Here is a 19,455-nt window from a genome sequence, read left to right as displayed (position 1 = left end):
AAAACAAAAGAAATGAAACAACCATCCATAGTTTTGGAGTAAAAATTGAAACTCAAACATTCATGCATAGGTTGGTGATGTTAAAAAGGATGCTAGGATTGAATCTCACGTCTTAACAATTTGTCCATGCTTAAGTTTAAGATCAATCGAATATTCTAAAGAGCAAAACAATCAATTGAGAGTCATTTTAAAGTATTTTTATTTAAGTAAAATCATGTTTTAATGAGTGCAAAGTCTTGTTACTTTGACACACTAGGCATGCTTCGAAAACATTAAATGTGCCCTAAGCTTGCTTTCCCTCTACTCTGGTATGAGAAAGATTTCTCCTTATAGGCTCGGCACTTTGTCAAATCCGTCATACATGCTACCTAGAGAATAAAAGATTAGGAATGTACTTGTTTTACTAGGTCGAAAAATAAGCTTCCTTATCAGGGGTTTGTACCACACTAACATCAAGTAATTCTAACTGATCACGAAGGAAATCTAAGCTTTAAACTTAGCCATAAAAAAAATCTCATATTTGTTTTTTAGCTTCTATTTCTACATTTTTCTTATTTTCCTCCAGCCTCACCTTTTGCCTTAAAGCAAATATTTTGTAAGCTTTGTAGCTCTTTTCTTTCTTTGGATAGTTTTTTTTCTTTCATGGTAGCAAGCTTTTGTTATGCTCCTATTCGGCTTTTCCTATTCAATAATTGTTTAGGTAGATTCGTTGGTTTGACCAACCTTTTGAGATGACAACAAACGAATTTAAGAACAAATAGTCTTTTCTAAAGGATCTTAGGTTTATCATGACTTAGCGAATAACTCATGAATGCATAAGATAACACGTGAATTTTTTTTTTATTAAATGGACATCAAAATTATGAATGCTCTTTTTCCTATTTAAAATCAAGTAAGCTTAACTAGGATAAGTATACCATAAATTATCATAAAAGGGCACCTAACAAGAAAAGAAGAACATGGAACATCCATGCATTTTCTATTCTACATGCAATCAAACATTCAATACAATCATGCATTCATTCAAGCATTCAATCAACGATAGAAAATTCAAAAATCACAAATATTTACTAAAATTCAAATATGTAACACCCTCAAAATTAAGATAAATTTTGGAGGTAACTATCTTAGTTTTATTTAATTTGTTGGACATTATTTGATTTCGTCCATGAAAATTATTTGATTTTGTGAAAGTTATATTTAATTAAATATTCAGTGGAAATATTTAATTATTTGTTGAATTTGAAATTTTGGTGTTGTGAAAGATCTGACATCAAAATCTTGAAGGTGGTTCAGTTGGCCATGGAAACCAGTTGAATAAATTGAGTGTAAATATAATAATAATAATAATAATAATAATAATAATAATAATAATAATAATAATAATAAACGTTAATGGCCAGCTGTCTCCCTCCTCCCTTACTTTCACTCTGCTCTTGTTCTCCTCCCTTACTTTCACTCCGTTCTTGTTCAACAAGAAATGGGGGGAAATGAAGATTAGGGCATTCTCTCCTCTTTTCCTTTCTATCGTCGCTTTGGTTCTCTTCTTGCTCGGTGTATTGTGTTTCCAGCCCTACAAATCCGCCATTCCCTGATTCCAATCTTCCTTCTCTGCACCGCGCCCCATCGCACATCTTCTCATTTTCTGGGTCTCCTTCGACCCTCCCCGGAGCTAGGGTTTCTGGACATTCCCAGAGGTTTAGGCACACCCATTTGGAGCATTGACGCATGCTTTTATCCTTTTATGGAAGCCACGGCCGCAGCGTGTGGTGCTTCTCTCACCATGCATTCTCCCCAGCTCTCCCGCTAATAATGGCGAGCCGTTGCTGACAATCACTCCGCCCGGGATGCCGCCGATGAAGTAGGGCTTCCCCCATTTTAAGGGTTTCTTTCTCGCATTGCTTTTTTTTTTTTTTTTTTCCGTTCACAAATCAGGATACATGGACAGCAGACAGTTACTATCGATCTTTTTGTTGACTTAATGATTTATAGGCAATTCAGGAAGGTGCTGACGTTGTGATTGCTGTACGAGGAGATGGAACTTTTCGTGAGGTGTATGATACGACTCATTTCTATTAGTTCAGTTTTCAATGCTTGGCGCAGGCTTGGTTTTACCTTTTCTTTTTAGTCATCTTTGGTTTAAGCCAGTAAACCAAGCCAAACTGCTTGCACGCCCAAGTTGAATGATGTGATTGCTCGATTGGTATATGAACAGCATTTCTTTTTGTTTCTCTTGAACACCTCCAAACTTTTTGAAGCTATTGTTTGTATCTATCCATAGTTTTTGAGCTCTGAGATTTCAGTGGTAACATCTAACCATTAGTGTAGCTTGAGTATGTCTTCTTCTTCTCCTACTTACTTGGTACTTAATAATGATTAGTTACCAGGGTCTGTTTTCTATAAAAGTAACTTTTAACTTGGCTTTGATTCAAGCAACCCTCTTGTATTGCCCATTAGATATAAGCAAGCATTTTACAACTTTTAATGAAAATTTCTAGGATTGATGTTTGGTTGTATACGTTTGACTTGATGCATGAGAGAATTAATCTGTTCTGATTGACAAGTGGTTAATGGCTTCTTTTGGGCTAGAAAGCCTGTTGTTGTTAATAATGATGGAGAAGCGCGTAAATCGACATCACTTGGTGTAAGAGATTCCTTCATTGTTACTATCTTATGTTATTTCCATTATCTACTAGCTGTTGATCAGTCTGTAACTTGTTCATATTATTTTCATGAATTTTTGCTATTGAATTCTTGGATTACATATATTATTGTGCCTACTTGCAGATTATTCCCTTGGGAACAGGTTCGGATTTTGCAAGAGCATTTGGTTGGTAAGTGCACATTACTGCATTGTGTTTTTGTACGATGTGAGACTTTCAATTATCACTTCCTCCATGGGGTTAAGCAAACTTGGTTAACATTCTTTTAATTAGGAATAACAATCCTTTTGAAGCTGTGGACCATATAGCCAAAGGTATCCTTGTTTCACTCTTTTGTCTTCCCCTCTAATTTTTCTGTCGATGAAGTACTGTAAATGGCTCTGTTTGTTTACACAAACATTGCATTACCATTGGTAGTTCATGTAAGATATTCTGCTGGGTTGAGGAACCGAATTGATGTTGAAGTTGTCAATGAAGATAATGGGGAGAATCATTACTTTACAAATGTTGCAGACATTCATTTGTAAGGTTAATCTAAACAGTATCATTGATGCTAACCGACAAACTATGCTAAGTCAAGACATCTAATTATCTTATTGCATGGATCTTTTTGCAGAAGTGCAAAGGCTGGTTCTTATGCTGCTAGATACAAGAAATTTGGAAACTTATGCTATGTGATTGGTGCTTTGCAAGGCTTTATGGGACACCAAATTAGAGATTTTAAGACTAAGGTCAGCGTATAGAAAGAAACTCTAGAATTTTAAATTTATTGTATGAAATAATTGTGGTGTGTGCCTTTGATAGAACCCGAATATATTGAATATAAAAAATAATAGAAATAAACAATAAATCAAGTTATTCGAGGTACTTGGATCCTCCCTTCTTGAGATCACAATCTCAAGCCCTAAAACCCAAATATTGCTTCTCTTCTCCATTCCCCTATCCCTCTATTTATAACCAAATATAACCCACTCCCTAACTATTTATTGTTATGCCCTCAATACCCAAATAACCCCTAATACCGATCCTATTCGTCTCAAGGTGGTTTCAAAATGTAGACCATTTTGGAGGGGGCGGTGACTGCATTTTTACCATCTTTATTTAATTTCATCTATGTAGAATGCCATAACTCACAGGTTGATGACGGTGAATGGGAGCTGTATCCACAAGTAACTGCTCTATGCATTGGAAATGCTAAATACTTTGGCGGTGGTATGAAAATTGTGCCAAATGCCGATCCTTCCAACAGGAGTCTAGAGGTATAATTCGTTTCTGTGGGATTTTATTTGATCACTTTTTCCTTCCTTGTCTTCTTAACTATGTGATGCTTTTCTTTGCAGGTAGTAATTCTTCAGGATTTCAAGTGGTATGACTTTATTCTGAATTTACACAAAATATACAATGGGACATATTTGACGGTGAAAAACGTAACATCAAGAAGGTTAGTCATCTCTTTAAAAATTATAATGTGCCTAGATTTTCCATTTTGTATTTCAATTTTCTCTCTCCAACGGTCTGTTTTATGTTGGAGACTTGTGGAAGCAGAGGTGAAGAAACTATAATTGAACTGGATTTGCATGGAGCATTGTGATTTTCATTTCTGTCAAGTTTTTGCTTGAGAAAAACTTACACTCAAACTTATATGGAGATGCTTTATTTACCTAGCAGAGAAGCCCTAAGAAAAGTAATATTGTTAAACCTTCTTACTTCTGGCATTCTGATGTATCCTCAACCAAAATTAGAAAGTTATATGATTATCCTTTTTTCCTTGTTAAATCTTTGTCAACGTTGATGAACTCAATTAATCGATATCAATGTAACTCATCCATGGTTGAACATATGATTGAGCATGATTTCACATTTCAGCTCCACCTCATTAAAATTCATTGTTTGGCAATGATGCCCTTTTCTCAATCAAAACTTCCTATTTCTGCTTCTGAGCTTGTTCGTCTGCAATGCAACTATCATCAGTTTATTGTTTTGTTGTTCAAGCAGCGTTCGTTCGATCGAAGTGGAAGAAGTTTCTTGCAGCGGCAGCATATATGTTCAATCTGATGGGGAACACTTGGGGTTTCTTCCAAGGAAATTCCATATTCTACCAGCTGCCATTGAAATGATATGCTGAACATGAGCTCCCTTTTGCAGAGAGAGAATAACAATAAGCAAAAGCTTCATAGCCGTAGGATCTTTTTTTCTAACGTGGACTCCTCTCTCAAATTAGAGAAGACAAAGTAAGTTGTTATTTTACTTTTTTTTTTGTATTGAAACCTTCTTTATACAAAAGCTTCATACTTTCATCCATGGCCAAAATTAGAAAATAATGTTCACAATTTCTTGTCTTGTTAAATGAAATTTCACATTTTTTGAAAATTTTGGATTATAATTATTTGAAAAACAAATTTTTTTTTGCTAACTTTACTGAAAATTTTGTTGCTTTACGAGTTACCCTTTTAGTTAATGGTTCTTATTTGACAATTTTTTTACCTTTAAGTTTTTCTCTTTTGTTGCTGTGAAATTTGATTTTTTTTAGTCTAATTTTTAAAAACAAAATATTTGTTTTAGTTCTAATTTTTTTTTTTTTGCGTTTTAAATGGGCTTTATGACAAATAATTCAAATGTTTCTTAAATGGGCTTTTCTTCTCTAACTCCTTTCTACTTTTTCCCTCCTCCCCCTTCTCTCTCTCTCATTTCAAATTTCTTCCCCCACTTCTTCTTTAACGGCTGCCTCTCTCTCTACTTTCTCTCTCCTCTCCCCTTCTCTCTCTTTCTCTCATTTCAAATTTCTTCCCCCAACTTATTCTCTAACTACTGCCTCTCTCTCTCTACTTTCTCCCTCCTCTCCCCTTCCCTCACACTTTTCTGCCGTGTTTAGGATATCTTCTTGTCAAATCGAACATTCAACGTATTTGTAATTGTGATTTTGGAATTAATGTTTGGTCAATTTCTTTTCATATCCACAGAATCAATGATTTTGAAGTGTTGAAACTTTCTTATTTAAATATTTTAAAGAGCTATGAGCTTTGAGGTGGAAAAGTTGTTCTCTCTGTGTTGTTTTTTCTCCCTGTTTTGTGGGGCTGTTTTGGATATGTTGTTTTTGGTTTTGGTTCTTTGGTGCTTTGTTGTCATTTCCTTCGGTGCTTTTGTTTTCTTCATCTGTTTGTGTTGGAACTCCAGTATGTAGTATTTCATTAGTAAACTTTATTGATGAATAACGATGTAAATCCTTAGTACAATATAAGAATGCAAAGACTCTCCAACTGTTTTAATTTTATTAAAGTACATTATATTCAATCTTCATTTTTCTTGGTTCTTCTGTTTCTTCTATTATGGATTTGCATTATACAACACTGCCATATTAAGGCATAAAGTTACGAAAATTAGAAACATACCCTTTGTAGGTGAGAATGTGATCCTTCCTTTGAAGAAAATTGAGAGAACTTCCTTTGAAGAACAAGGATGAGTAATCAATGAAAAAGAAATGAAGAAGTTTCTTATTTAGGGAAAATAGCAATTTCTCATTTTTCATACTTCCAAAGAGACATAAGTATGAAATTATTGTGTGATAAATTGATCGAGAGGCCTTCCAATTGTTTGTTAATCTATAGTTTGTCTCTATTTTAATTAACTGCTACAGGTAGAAGTTTAACTACATGGTTAGAGTTATATCAAAAAAGGAAAGAAAAAAAAGAAGAAAGAACATGTGATAAATTTATAGAAATGCCATGCAATTATGTTCTAACCTTTAATTTCTGTTTTTGTGTTAAATTACTGCTACTAGAAGACTAATTGTTTGGTTAGTTAGACTTCATGGGTTTGAATTCTTTTTTTTTTTTGTTAAAGATAAGTATACCGTTGATTTTGAAATTTTGATTCGATGCATGTCTGGGAAATTTCAAGGCTAAATTATACAACCCACCCCAGGGAGGTAATTGTTGTTGGTTTATGATGGGTTTTGAAAATTTGAATTGAAGTTTGGGGTTTATGATTTTTGGTAGTACTCTTTTTTTTTTTTTTCAATTGGCAACATGTTATCTTCTCGTTTTTTTTTTGTTTTCCACCAAAACAAGTTTTAGACTTATTCTTGTTTATCTTTTATGGAAGTCTTTAGCAAGTTCTACATGACATTGGCTTTATATTGATTAAAAAATTTGCAAATGTTGATATTTGGTTTGTATTATAGTGTTTTTGAGGTATATTTTTGTTTAGTGTTACAGTCTTTTTGTTTAGTGTTACAGTCTACAAATTTTCGTTGTTATTATATAATTTTTGATACTTTCAAGAACTATTAACCATTGCATCATCTAAAAGCAGTCTAGTCATTTTGTACACTGTCAAATGTTTGGTTTGGCAATGTACAACCTTGCGTACTTGTTTGAATTGAGAAATTGCATTAATTTCATGCTATTATGTTCATTACTTCTTTTATAGTGGCCTCCTATAGTGGAAGTGGTGGATACTTGGGAGTTACCTCCAGTGCTCGTAGAAAGATATAATGCTGCTGGTGGGGAAGGAACTGCCTTATGTGGAATACTTCCAGAAATACGAATAGCTTGGGCATCTGTTGACAATTCTTTATTTCTTTGGTGATTTGACAAGCGGTGAGTATAATTTGGCCATGTTAGATAATTTCATTATTAATGTGTATTTTGAAATCTAATTGTGATCCACAATATTGTTTGTTGCACCAAGATATCTTGTCAAATTGAACATTCAACGCATTTGTAATTGTGATGATTTTGGAATTAATGTTTGGTCAAATTCTTTTCATATCCATAGAATCAATGATTTTGAAGTGTCGAAACCTTCTTATTTAAATATTTTAAAGAGCTTTGAGTTTTGAGGTGGAAAAATTGTTCTCTTTATGTTGTTTTTTCCCCCTGTTTTGTGGGGCTGTTTTGGATATGTTGTTTTTGGTTTTGGATCTTTGGTGCTTTGTTTTTATTTCCTTTGGTGCTTTGTTTTCATTTCCTTTAGTGCTTTGTTGTCATTTCTTTTAGTGCTTTTTTTTTCTTCCTCTGTTTGTGTTTGAACTCCAGTATGTTGTATTTCAATAGTAAACTTTATTGATGAATAACGATGTAAATCCTTAGTAGAATATAAGAATACAAAGTCTCTCCAACTGTTATCCTATCTTTCAAGGATTAAACAAAAGACTCACTAATCTCTTTTAGTAACTAACTTTCCGTCCAAAACAGATTTCCTATTTATATTTCAACTAACCGACCTACTGCCTGACTCATTGAACCCTGGCCTTCTCACTAAGTAACTGCCCCTCTCAATGTCCTGAGTTTAATGTGGAGGAGCAAGCCATCTGTTCTGTTGGGCTAACCAAATCCAAGCCTGGTGTTTTTGTTGAGGCAATACAACATCTTTTAATTCTAGCTACACCAGCAGAGGTAATAATTTCCCAACACTGCTTTTTTCCTTTATGTGTTACTTTTGTCTTTTAGACTGGTATACATTGTCTGATCATGCAAAACTCAACAGTAATCAAGACTTTAAACTGGTCTAAATCGATTGATCATGTAAAGTGGCAAAGTCAAAACTAGCACATAGTACCTAGAGCTACTCTGTTGATTTGGCTGGTTTTCTGCACTATATCATTAAGTTAGGCCACTTGGATGTTGGGACCTCTTGGTTAGAAAATTCTTTCTAACAAGCAGGCTCAACCTCTTCATAAGTCATTCCACCCCTGATTAGCTTTTTTATGGAAGGCTGTAACATTTTACCTTTTAAGAACCAAATATAGGAAAGATGGTCATTCATTGATCAATATCCAGATGTTCTTCCAAAAGTTATTGCTACTGGCTCTACTAGGTCTACAGAGCTCCAAATTTCTTACACTCATGAAGCCAGCTTAAACAGAACTGATACTTAATATTTTTACTAGCTACAATTTTATGCAACAATATCTCTTCTTGCTTAGAGAAGGTCCCATATCATTTTTAGATAAAATGTCCACGTTTCTCTTTGTAATTTGGTGTATTGAGAGATTTTGTATTTTTCTTGTAGCTTGTTTCTCCAAATTATAGAGAGGTGTCCATTTTCCAAATTCTTTCACATGGGATAAAACACTAGTGTAGTTTAGGTTTAACTATGTAAAGTTTCTTTTTCTATACCATATTTTACGGTGGACTCCAAGTGCTTTCCTATTAGCATATGTGCTGTACTGTTTGTTCAAGCTCACTCATTTTCCCAACTTTTCACCTGACTAAAGCACACGAAATCAACAGTATTATCAAGGTATCCAGTGAATTAAATTTGCCTTACGTCTGGTTTAGGAGGTGTAATATCAAGGTATCCAGTGAATCAGTGAATTAAATTCATGAAGTTACAACTGTTGGTTGTAGTCCCCCTTTTTGACGGTTTTACATTTGTGTATTTGATGGAACCCGTAGATGAAAATAGTAATTCGACATTATTGATTGAAATAATAGAAAAACAAATTCCTGTTTCCCTCTCTCTCAAGGAATAACAGAAAGATACTGAATTCCAAAAAACTCAAAAACGGACTCTCCCGCCCTTTAACAAACTTATTTATATTGCTACCCTTCTCATCACTCACACGTGCCTCACCCTCACGTGTTATTTCTTATTTTCTCTCCTCTTGTACTGATATAATATTGGTGGTCTATCATTACTCTCCTTCTCCAAATTCACCTTGTCCTCAAGGTGAAAATCTGGAAAACACTGCTTCAAATCCTCATATAACTCTCAAGTAGCCTCATGTTGTGGAAGACCCTTCCACTGCACCAACACATCCCAACTTCCTGCTTTGTTTTTCGAATAACCATAAACCTCTTCTGGGATATCTCTCCATTCATGATTTTCAATTAAACATGGAACATCATTCCTGTCTTCCTCGTGCTCTCCTATTACTTTCTTTAGCTGAGATACATGAAATACTAGATGTATGGTAGAATTCCCTGGTAGTTCTAGCTTGTAAGCTACCTGACCAATTTTAGCTATCACTATGTGGTCCAAAGAATTTAGGAGAGAGCTTTTCATTTCTTTTTCTTCTAACAGTCACTTGCCGATATGGTCTTATCTTTAACAATACCAAATCCCCAACTTGGTAATGAACTTCTCTTCTCTTCATGTCTGCATACTTCTTCATTTTGTCATGTGCAATTCTCAAATGTTTCCTGTAGAGCTCCTAACACCACATCTCTTTCCTTCAACTATTCATCTAATGTGGAGTTAGTAGTGTCCCTCTCCCCATAGTATTCCAAAGGAGGTGGCAAATGCCCGTATACAGCCTGAAACAGTGTGACTCCTATTGCACGCTGATATGTAGTGTTATACCAGTATTCCGCCCAAGGGATCCATTTAACCCATTCTTTTGGCTTTTCCCCACAAAAGCAACGCAAGAACGTCTCTACTCCACGATTAACAAACTCTGTTTGACCATCCGTTTGTGGATGATACGCTGTACTGTGGTTCAACTTTGTTCCTGCCAAGCGAAATAATTCTCTCCAAAAGTGACTCAAGAATACCTTGTCTCTATCCGAGACAATGGATTTGGGATATCCGAATGAGGTTGGAATGCGTCAGGTTCCTTCTCTATTAAAACCTGTGTGGAGAATTCTTGACTCTCGATTGAAGCCACAATACAATCGCCCTAAGAAAGTAGGAGTGCCAAGCTGCTTCGAGCTAGAAGGTGTCAGGGTTGCATCGTCAACAGAACCTGCGTGGAAAACTCTCGACTGTCTCCTGAAGCCATAATTGCCCATTGTAAGTAGGAGAGCCAAGACGCTTCGGGCCAGATTATGTCGGATTCCTTCGGTATTAGAAAATGCTTGGGGAACTCTTGGCTCTTGGTCGAAGCAACATAACAATCGCCCGGAGAAAGTAGGAGAGCCAAGCCGCTTCGGGCGAGAATGCATCGTATTCTTTAGGTATCAGAAACTGCATGGGAACTCTCGACTCTTGGCCGAAGCCACATTTCAATCGCACATAGAAAGTGGGAGAGCCAAGCCGCTTCAGGCCAGAATGCGTCAAGTTCGTACGACATCTGAATTTGCTTTGGGAACTCTCGATTCTCAACTGAAGCCACAATACAATCAATCGTAGAAAGTAGGACAGCCAAGCCGCTTCGGGCCAGAATGCGTAAAGTTCCTTTGGTATCAGAATCTGCTTGGGAACTGTCGATTCTCAACTGAAGCCACAATACAATCACGCGTAGAAAGTAGGAGAGCCAAGCCGCCTCGGGCCATAATGCGTCAAGTTCCTTCGATATCAGAATTGCGTGGGGAACTCTCGATTCTCGAAGCAAAGGTCACAATTCCTTCGCCCGTATAAAGTAGGAGAGCCAAGCCTCTTCGGACAAGAATGCATCTGGTTCCTTTGGTATTAGAAACTGCGTGGGAAACTCTTTGACTCTTGGTCGAAGCCACATCAAAATTTCTCGTAGAAAGTAGGAGAGCTAAGTCACTTCATGCCAGAATGCATCGGGTTCGTTCGGTATTAAAAAATGCATGGATCTACATTATAATCACCCATAGAAAGAAGGGGAGCGAAGTCGATTTGGGCTAGAATGCATCAGGTTTCTTCTCTATTAAAACTGTGTGGAGAACTCTGGACTCTCGGCTGAAGCCACAATAAAATTGCCTTAAGAAAGTAGGAGAGCCAACTTGCTTCAGACAAGAATGCATCGGGTTGCAACGATATTAGAACATGCGTGCGGAACTCCCGACTCTCGCCTGAAGCCATAATCGCCCATAGAAAGTTGGGGAACAAAGCTGCTTCGGGCTAGAATGCATCGAATTCTTTCAATATTAGAAACTGCGTAGGGAACTCTCGACTCTTGGTCGAAGCCACATAACAATTACCAGTAGGAAAGCCAAGTCGCTTCGGGCCAGAATGGATCGGGTTCCTTCGCGGTATTAGAAATTGCGTGGGGAACTCTCGACTCCTGGCCCAAGTCACATTACCATCGCCCATAGAAAGTAGGAGAAGCAAGCCACTTCGAGCAAGAATACATCGGGTTCCTTTAGCGTCAAACCTATGTGTGGGAACTTTTGACTCTCGGTCGAAGCCACATTACAATCATCCGTAGAAATTAGGAGTGCCAAGCTGCTTCGAGCCAAAAATGGGTCAGTTCCTACGATATTAGAAATTGTGTGGGAAACACTCGACTCTTGGCCCAAGCCATATTAAAAGCACACGTAGAAAGTAGGAGAGCCAAGCCACATCAGACTAGAATACGTTAGGTTCTTTTGATATCAAAACTGCGTGGGGGAACTCTCGACTCTTGATCGAAGCCAAAGTACAATCGGCCGTAGAAATTAGGAGAGCCAAGCCTCTTCGGGCAAGAATGCATCGGGTTCCTTCGATATTAGAAACTGCGTGGGAAACTCTCGACTCTCAATTGAAGCCACTCTACAATCGCTCGTTGAAAGTAGGAGACCCAAGCCGCTTTGTGCCTGAATGTGTCAGGTTCCTTTGTTATCAGAAATAGTAGAGCCAAGCCGCTTTTGGGCCAAAATTCATTAAGTTCCTTCGGTACAAAAACTGCATGGGGAACTCTCGACTCTTGGTCGAAACCACATTACAATTGCTTGTAGAAAGTAGGAGAGCTAAGCCGCTTTAGGCCATAATGCGTCGGGTTCCTTCGGTATCAAAACCTATATAGGAAACTCTCGACTCTCAATCGAAGCCATAATCGTCCGTAGAAAGGAGAGACATGCTGCTTCGGGTAAGAATGCATCGGGTTTTTTCGGTATAAGAGAATGCGTGTGGAATTCTAGGCTCTTGGCCGAAGCCACATTACAATCGCTCGTAGAAAGAAGTAGAGCAAAGTCGATCCAGGCTAGAATGTGTCGTGTTCCTTCTATATTAAAACTTGTGTGGAGAACTGTAGACTCTCGTCTGAAGCTACAATACAACTGCCCTAAGAAAAGAGGAGAGCGAAGCCGCTGCGGGCTAGAATGCATCGAGTTGCATCGGTAGCAGAACCTGCGTCGGGAACTTCTGACTCTCGCCTGAAGCCATAATCACCCTTAGAAAGTAGGAGATCCAAGCCGTTACGGGCTTGAATTTCTTTGGTATTAGAAATTGCGTGGGGAACTCTCGACTCTTGGCCGACGCCACATAAAAATTGCTCGTAGAAAGTAGGAATGCCAAGCCGCTTTGGGCTAGAATGGATTGGGTTCCTTTGATATTATAAATTGCGTGGGGAACTCTCGACTCTTGGCCCAAGCCATATTACAATCACCCGTAGAAAGTAGGAGAGCCAAGACGCTTCGAGCCATAATGCATAAAGTTTCTTGGCTATATGAATTTGTTTTTTGCACTTTCGACTCTCAACTGAACCCACTATACAATCACTCGTAGAAAGTAAGAGAGTCGAATCGCTTCGTGCCAGAATGCATCAAGTCCTTCTATATCAGAACTGCGTGGGAAAGTCTTGACTTTCGACAGAAGCCACAATACGGAAAGTCTTGACTTTCGACAGAAGCCACAATACTATCGCCTGTAGAAAGTAGGAGAGCCAAGCTGCTTTAGGCCAGAATGCGTCGGGTTCCTTCGGTATCAAAACCTATATGGGAATCTCTCGACTCCCTACCGATGCCATCATCGTCCATCTTAAGTAGGAGAGCCATGCCGCTTCGGGCCAGAATGCATCGAGCTCCTTCGGTTTAAGAAAATGCGTGAGGAACTCTTGGCCCTTGGGCCAAGCCACATTAAAATCACACACAGAAAGTAAGAGAGCCAAGCCGCTGTGGACTAAAATGCGATGGGTTCTTTCGATATCAGAGCTGCGTGGGAACTCTCGACTCTTGACTAAAGCCATGGTATAATATCTCGTAGAAATTAAGGGAGCCAAGCCGCTTCGGGCAAGAATGCATCAGGTTCCTTCGTTACCAAAAATTGCGTGCGGAAACTCTCGACTATTGGCCGGAGCCATGTTACAATCGCATGTAGAAAGTAGGAGAGCCAAGTCATTTGGGTCAGAATGTGTCAAGTTCATTCAGTATCAGAATCTGCTTTTCGAACTCTCGACTCTCAATTGAAGCCACTATACAATCATTCGTAGAAAGTAAGAGAGCCATGCCATTTCGTGGTAGAATGCGTCAGGTTCCTTCGGTATCAAAACTTTTGTGGGGAACTCTCGACCTTCGACAGAAGCCCCAATACAATCCCCCGTAGAAAATAGTGGACCCAAGCCGCTTTGGGCCAAAATTCATTAAGTTCCTTCGGTACAAAAACTGCATGGGGAACTCTCGACTCTTGGTCGAAGCCACATTACAATCGCCCGTAGAAAGTAGGAGAGCCAAGCCGCTTTAGGCCATAATGCGTCGGGTTCCTTCGGTATCAAAACCTATATAGGAAACTCTCGACTCGCAATCGAAGCCATAATCGTCCGTAGAAAGGAGAGACATGCTGCTTCGGGCAAGAATGCATCGGGTTCTTTCGGTATAAGAAAATGCGTGTGGAGCTCTGGGCTCTTGGCCGAAGCCACATTACAATCGCTCGTAGAAAGAAGTAGAGCAAAGCCGATCCAGGCTAGAATGTGTCGGGTTCCTTCTATATTAAAAACTTGTGTGGAGAACTCTAGACTCTCGTCTGAAGCTACAATACAACTGCCCTAAGAAAAGAGGAGAGCGAAGCCGCTGTGGGCTAGAATGCATCGAGTTGCATCGATACTAGAACCTGCGTCGGGAACTTCTGACTCTCGCCTGAAGCCATAATCGCCCTTAGAAAGTAGGAGATCCAAGCCGCTACGGGCTTGAATTTCTTTGGTATTAGAAATTGCATGGGGAACTCTCGACTCTTGGCCGAAGCCACATAAAAATCGCTCGTAGAAAGTAGGAGTGCCAAGCCGCTTTGGGCTAGAATGGATTGGGTTCCTTCGATATTATAAATTGCGTGGGGAACTCTCGACTCTTGGCCCAAGCCATATTACAATCACCCGTAGAAAGTAGGAGAGCCAAGACGCTTCGAGCCAGAATGCATAAAGTTTCTTGGCTATATGAATTTGTTTTTTGCACTTTCGACTCTCAACTGAACCCACTATACAATCACTCGTAGAAAGTAAGAGAGCCAAATCGCTTCGTGCCAGAATGCATCAGGTCCTTCTATATCATAATTGCGTGGGAAAGTCTTGACTTTCGACAGAAGCCACCATACAATCGCCCGTAGAAAGTAGGAGAGCCAAGCTGCTTTACGCCAGAATGCGTCGGGTTCCTTCGGTATCAAAACCTATATGGGAATCTCTCGACTCCCGATCGAAGCCATCATCGTCCATCTTAAGTAGGAGAGCCATGCCGCTTCGGGCCAGAATGAATCGAGCTCCTTCGGTTTAAGAAAATGCGTGAGGAACTCTCGGCCCTTGGGCCAAGCCGCATTAAAATCACACACAGAAAGTAAAGACAGCCAAGCCGCTGTGGACTAAAATGCGTTGGGTTCTTTCGATATCAGAACGGCGTGGGAACTCTCGACTCTTGACTAAAGCCATGGTATAATATCCCGTAGAGAAATTAAGAGAGCCAAGCCGCTTCGGTCAAGAATGCATCAGGTTCCTTCGATACCAAAAACTACATGCGGAAACTCTCGACTATTGGCCGGAGCCATGTTACAATCGCATGTAGAAAGTAGGAGAGCCAAGTCATTTGGGCCAGAATGCGTCAAGTTCATTCAGTATCAGAAATCTGCTTTGGGAACTCTCGACTCTCAATTGAAGCCACTATACAATCACTCGTAGAAAGTAAGAGAGCCAAGTCGCTGCAGGCCAAAATGCGTCGGGTTCCTTCGGTATCAAAACCTATATAGGAAACTCTCGACTCTCGATGAAGCCATAATCATTCGTGGAAAGTAGGAGATCCATGCCGTTTCGGGCCAGAATGCGTCTAGTTCCTTCGATATCAGAAAATGCGTGGGGAACTCTCGACTCTTGGTCCGAGCTATACTATAATTGCACGTAAAAAGTAGAAGAGCCAAGCTGCTTCGAGCTAGAATGCGTCAAGTTTCTTTGGTATCAGAATCTGCTTTGCGAACTCTCGACTCTCAACTGAATGCAGAATACAATCAGTCGTAGAAAGGAGAGCCATGCCATTTCGTGGTAGAATGCGTCAGGTTCCTTCGGTATCAAAACTTTTGTGGGGAACTCTCGACTTTCGACATAAGCCACAATACAATCGCCCGTAGAAAGTAGGAGAGCCAAGCCGCTTGGATCCAGAATGCGTTAGGTTCCTTCGATATCAGAAATTGGGTAACTCTCGACTTTTGGCCGAAGCCACATTATAATCACCCATAGAACGTGTGCCAAGCCGCTTTGGGCTAGAATGCGTTGGGTTCTTTCGTTATTAGAAATTCGTGGGGAACTCTCGACTCTTGACCAAAGCCACAATACAATTGCAGGTAGAAAGTACGAGAGCCAAGCTGCTTTGAGCCAGAATGCGTCAGGTTCCTTCGGTATCAAAAACTGCATGGGAAACTCTCGACTCTTGGTCGAAGCCACATTACATTCACCTATAGAATGTAGGAGAGCCAAGTTGCTTTGGGCTAGAAAGTGTCAAGTTCTTTCGATATCAGAACTGCGTAAAAAACTTCAACTCTTATTAGGAGAGCCAAGCCGCTTTGGGCCAGAATGCGTCGGGTTTCTTCGGTATCAGAAATTGCATGGTTGCAGTCTCGACTCTTGACCAAAGCCACGTTACAATCGCACTTAGAAAGTAGAAGCACCAAGATGTTTTGGGCCAGAATGAGTAAAGTTCCTTCGGTATCATAAGCTGCTTTGGGAACTCTAGACTCTCATCTGAAACTACAATACAATCACTCGTAGGTAGTAGGAGGGCCAAGCCGTTTCGTGCTAGAATGCGTTAGGTTCCTTCGGTATCAAAACCTTTGTAGGGAACTCTCGACTTTTGAATTAAGCGACAATACAATCGCTCTTAGAAAGTAGGAGTGCCAAGCCGCTTCGAGTCACATTGCGTCAGGTTTCTTCGGTATCAGAAACTACGTGGAGAACTCTCGATTCTTGGCTGAAGCCACATCAAAATCGCCTGTAGAAAGTAGGAGTGCCAAGTGTAACAGACATACTTATCCAGGGTGTGTTTACCTATGGCCGTATGCTTCAAATACCCCCGATTTATCTTATCTTTATGTCTTATATCTAGTTTAGGTATCTGCTTTCCATTTTAAGTCATGAAGCTTGGGTGTGACATTTCGACATTTTCATATGCAAGCCTATCAGACTTGAAAGTGTCCAAAATGTACTCTAGGGGGGAGACATACCAGTTGAATCCCCGTCCAACTAACAGTCTTTAATGCATATTGTAACGTCGATTTCAATGTATTTCTTTTTTTCTTTCGTTTTATAAACAAATTTCCCAAGAACGCAAATGAAGGTTACATCATCCGTCGACTTTGTCCACGATTTTTGGATTTTGATCGACTGACTTGTTCATCGAGTTAGAACAAGTGCCGCACAATCGTCCGTCTCGAGGTTGAAATGCTACGATTGTGGCACTAAGCCGCTTCAGGCTAGAATGCATCAAGTTCGTTTGGTATTATAAAATGCGTGGAGCTATATTACAATCGCCCGTACGAAGAATGAGAGCAAAGTCGATTAAGGCTAGAATGTATTGGGTTTCTTCTGTATTAAAACTGTGTGAACTCTGGACTCATGGCGGAAGCCACAATACAATTGCCCTAAGAAAGTAGAAGAGCCAAGCCGCTTTGGACAAGAATGCATCAGGTTGCACCGATATCAGAACCTACCTGGGGAACTCCCGACTCTCGCGTGAAGCCATAATCGCCCATAGAAAGTAGGATAGCCAAGTCGCTTCAGGCCAGAATGCATTAGATTCCCTCACTATTAGAAATTGTGTGCGAAACTCTTGACTCTTGGCCGAAGCCACAACAATTGCTCGTAGAAAGTGGGAGAGCCAAGTCACTTCGGGACAAAATGGGTTGGGTTCCTTCGATATTAGAAATTACATGGGGAACTCTCGACTCTTGGCCCAAGCCACATTACCATCGCCCATAGAAAGTAGGAGAGCCAAGCCAGTATAGGGAAGAATGCGTCGGGTTGCTTTGATATTATAAACTGCGTGGGGAGCTCTCGATTCTTGGCAAAAGCCACATATCAATCGTTCGTAGAAAGTAGGAGAGGCAAGCCACTTCTGGTTAGAATGGGTTAGGTTTCTTTGGTATTAGAAATTCCATGGGGAATTCTCGACTCTTAGCTCAAGCCACATTATCGTGGCCCATAGAAAGTAGGAGAGCCAAGCCGCTTGGGGTCAGAATGCGTCGGGTTCCTTTGGTATTAGAAACTATGTGGGAAGCTTTTGACTCTTGATCGAACCGACATTACAATCACACATAGAAAGTAGAATATCCAAGCCGCTTTAGGCAAGAATGCATCAGGTTCCTTTGGTATAAAAAAATGTGTGGAAACCTCTCGACTCCTGGCCGAAGCCACATTGAAATTGTCGTAGAAAGGAGAGCGATGTCGAATGGTGCTAGAATGCGTTCGATTCCTTCCCTATTAAAACCTGTGTAAAGAACTCTGGGCTCTCGGTTGAAGAAACAATACAAACACCCTAAAAAAGTAGGATATCTAAGCTGCTTCTGGCTAGAATGCGATGGGTTGCATCGATATCAGAACTTGCGTGGAAAACTCTCGACTTTCGCCTGAAGTCATAATCGCCCATTGTAAGTAGGAGATCCAAGTTGCTTCGCACCAGATTGCGACGAATTCCTTCGATATTAGAAACTACTTAGGGAACTCTTGGCTCTTTGCTGAAGCCACATAACAATCGCCCGGAGAAAGTAGGAGAGCCAAGCCATTTCGAGCAAGAATACATCGGGTTCTTTCGGTATTAGAAACTGTATGGGGAACTCTCGACTCTTGGCCGAACCCACGTTATAATCGCACGTAGAAAGTAGGAGAGCCAAGCCGCTTTGGGCCAAAATGCGTCAAGTTCCTTCGGTATCTGAATTTGCTTTGGAACTCTTGATTCTCAAATGAAGCAACAATTCAATCAATCGTAGAAAGTAGGAGAGCCAAGCTGCTTCGGACCATAATGCGTCAAGTTCCTTCGGTATCTGAATGTCCCTTGGGAACTCTCGATTCTCAACTAAAGCCACAATACAATCACTCGCAGAAAGTAGGAGAGCCAAGCTGCTTCGGACCAGAATGCGTCAAGTTCCTTCGGTGTATGAATTTCCTTTGGGAACTCTTTATTCTCAATTGAAGCCACAATACAATCACTCACAGAAAGTAGGAGAGCCAAGCTGCTTTGGGCCAAAATGCGTCAAGTTCCTTCGATATCTGAATTTCCTTTGGGAACTCTCGACTATCAACTAAAGCCACAATACAATCACTCGCAGAAAGTAGGAGTGTCAAGCCTCTTCGTGCTAGAATGCGTCAGGTTGTTTCAGTATCAAAACCTGTGGAAAAATCTCGATTCTCGACAAAATCCACAATAAAATCGCTCATAAAAAGCAGGAGTGCCAAGTTGGTACAGACAGAATGCGACAAGTTCCTTTAGTGTCAGAACCTGCATGGGGAACTCTCGGTCGAAGCCACAATACATTCGCTTGTAGAAAGTAGGAGACCTAAGCCACTTTGGTCTAGAATGCATTAGGTTCCATGGATATTAGAATTTGCATGAGGATCTCTCGACTCTCGCTCGGTATCAAAATCTTCTTTGGGAACTCTCGACTCTCAACTGAAGCCCTAATACAATCACTCGTAGAAAATAGGAGAGCCAAGTCATTTTGAGCTAGAATGCATCAAGTTCCTTCGGTATCAAAACCTTAGTGGGGAACTCTCGATATTCAA

At 40.0% G+C, this 19,455-nt stretch overlaps 1 protein-coding gene across 1 annotated transcript; it reads left to right on the top strand.

Moving 5' to 3' along the window:
- Positions 1-2,372: 2,372 nt before the first annotated feature.
- On the top strand, positions 2,373-7,464 carry LOC105436258 (sphingoid long-chain bases kinase 2, mitochondrial). The gene is made up of 10 exons (XM_031889221.1): positions 2,373-2,388; positions 2,565-2,644; positions 2,788-2,834; positions 2,937-2,977; positions 3,081-3,186; positions 3,280-3,394; positions 3,800-3,922; positions 4,004-4,104; positions 4,659-4,894; positions 7,092-7,464. The coding sequence occupies exons 1-9, from the start codon at positions 2,373-2,375 to the stop codon at positions 4,786-4,788; spliced, it is 759 nt and encodes a 252-aa protein (XP_031745081.1). The 3' UTR covers positions 4,789-4,894; positions 7,092-7,464.
- The last annotated feature ends 11,991 nt before the right edge of the window (positions 7,465-19,455 follow it).

This window comes from Cucumis sativus, chromosome 7, assembly GCF_000004075.3.
Source record: "Cucumis sativus cultivar 9930 chromosome 7, Cucumber_9930_V3, whole genome shotgun sequence".
NCBI lineage: Eukaryota > Viridiplantae > Streptophyta > Magnoliopsida > Cucurbitales > Cucurbitaceae > Cucumis > Cucumis sativus.
The sequence above is the reverse complement of the archived record's forward strand: the minus strand, read 5'-3'. Positions and strand labels throughout refer to the sequence as shown.

What these genes read in the sequence shown, in the direction of transcription:
- LOC105436258 (XM_031889221.1), top strand. An exon ending in TTTGCAAGAGCATTTGGTTG is followed by an intron (nt 2,835 to 2,936) that starts GTAAGTGCACAT and finishes TCTTTTAATTAG; the next exon opens with GAATAACAATCCTTTTGAAG. An exon ending in CTTCCAACAGGAGTCTAGAG is followed by an intron (nt 3,923 to 4,003) that starts GTATAATTCGTT and finishes TTTTCTTTGCAG; the next exon opens with GTAGTAATTCTTCAGGATTT.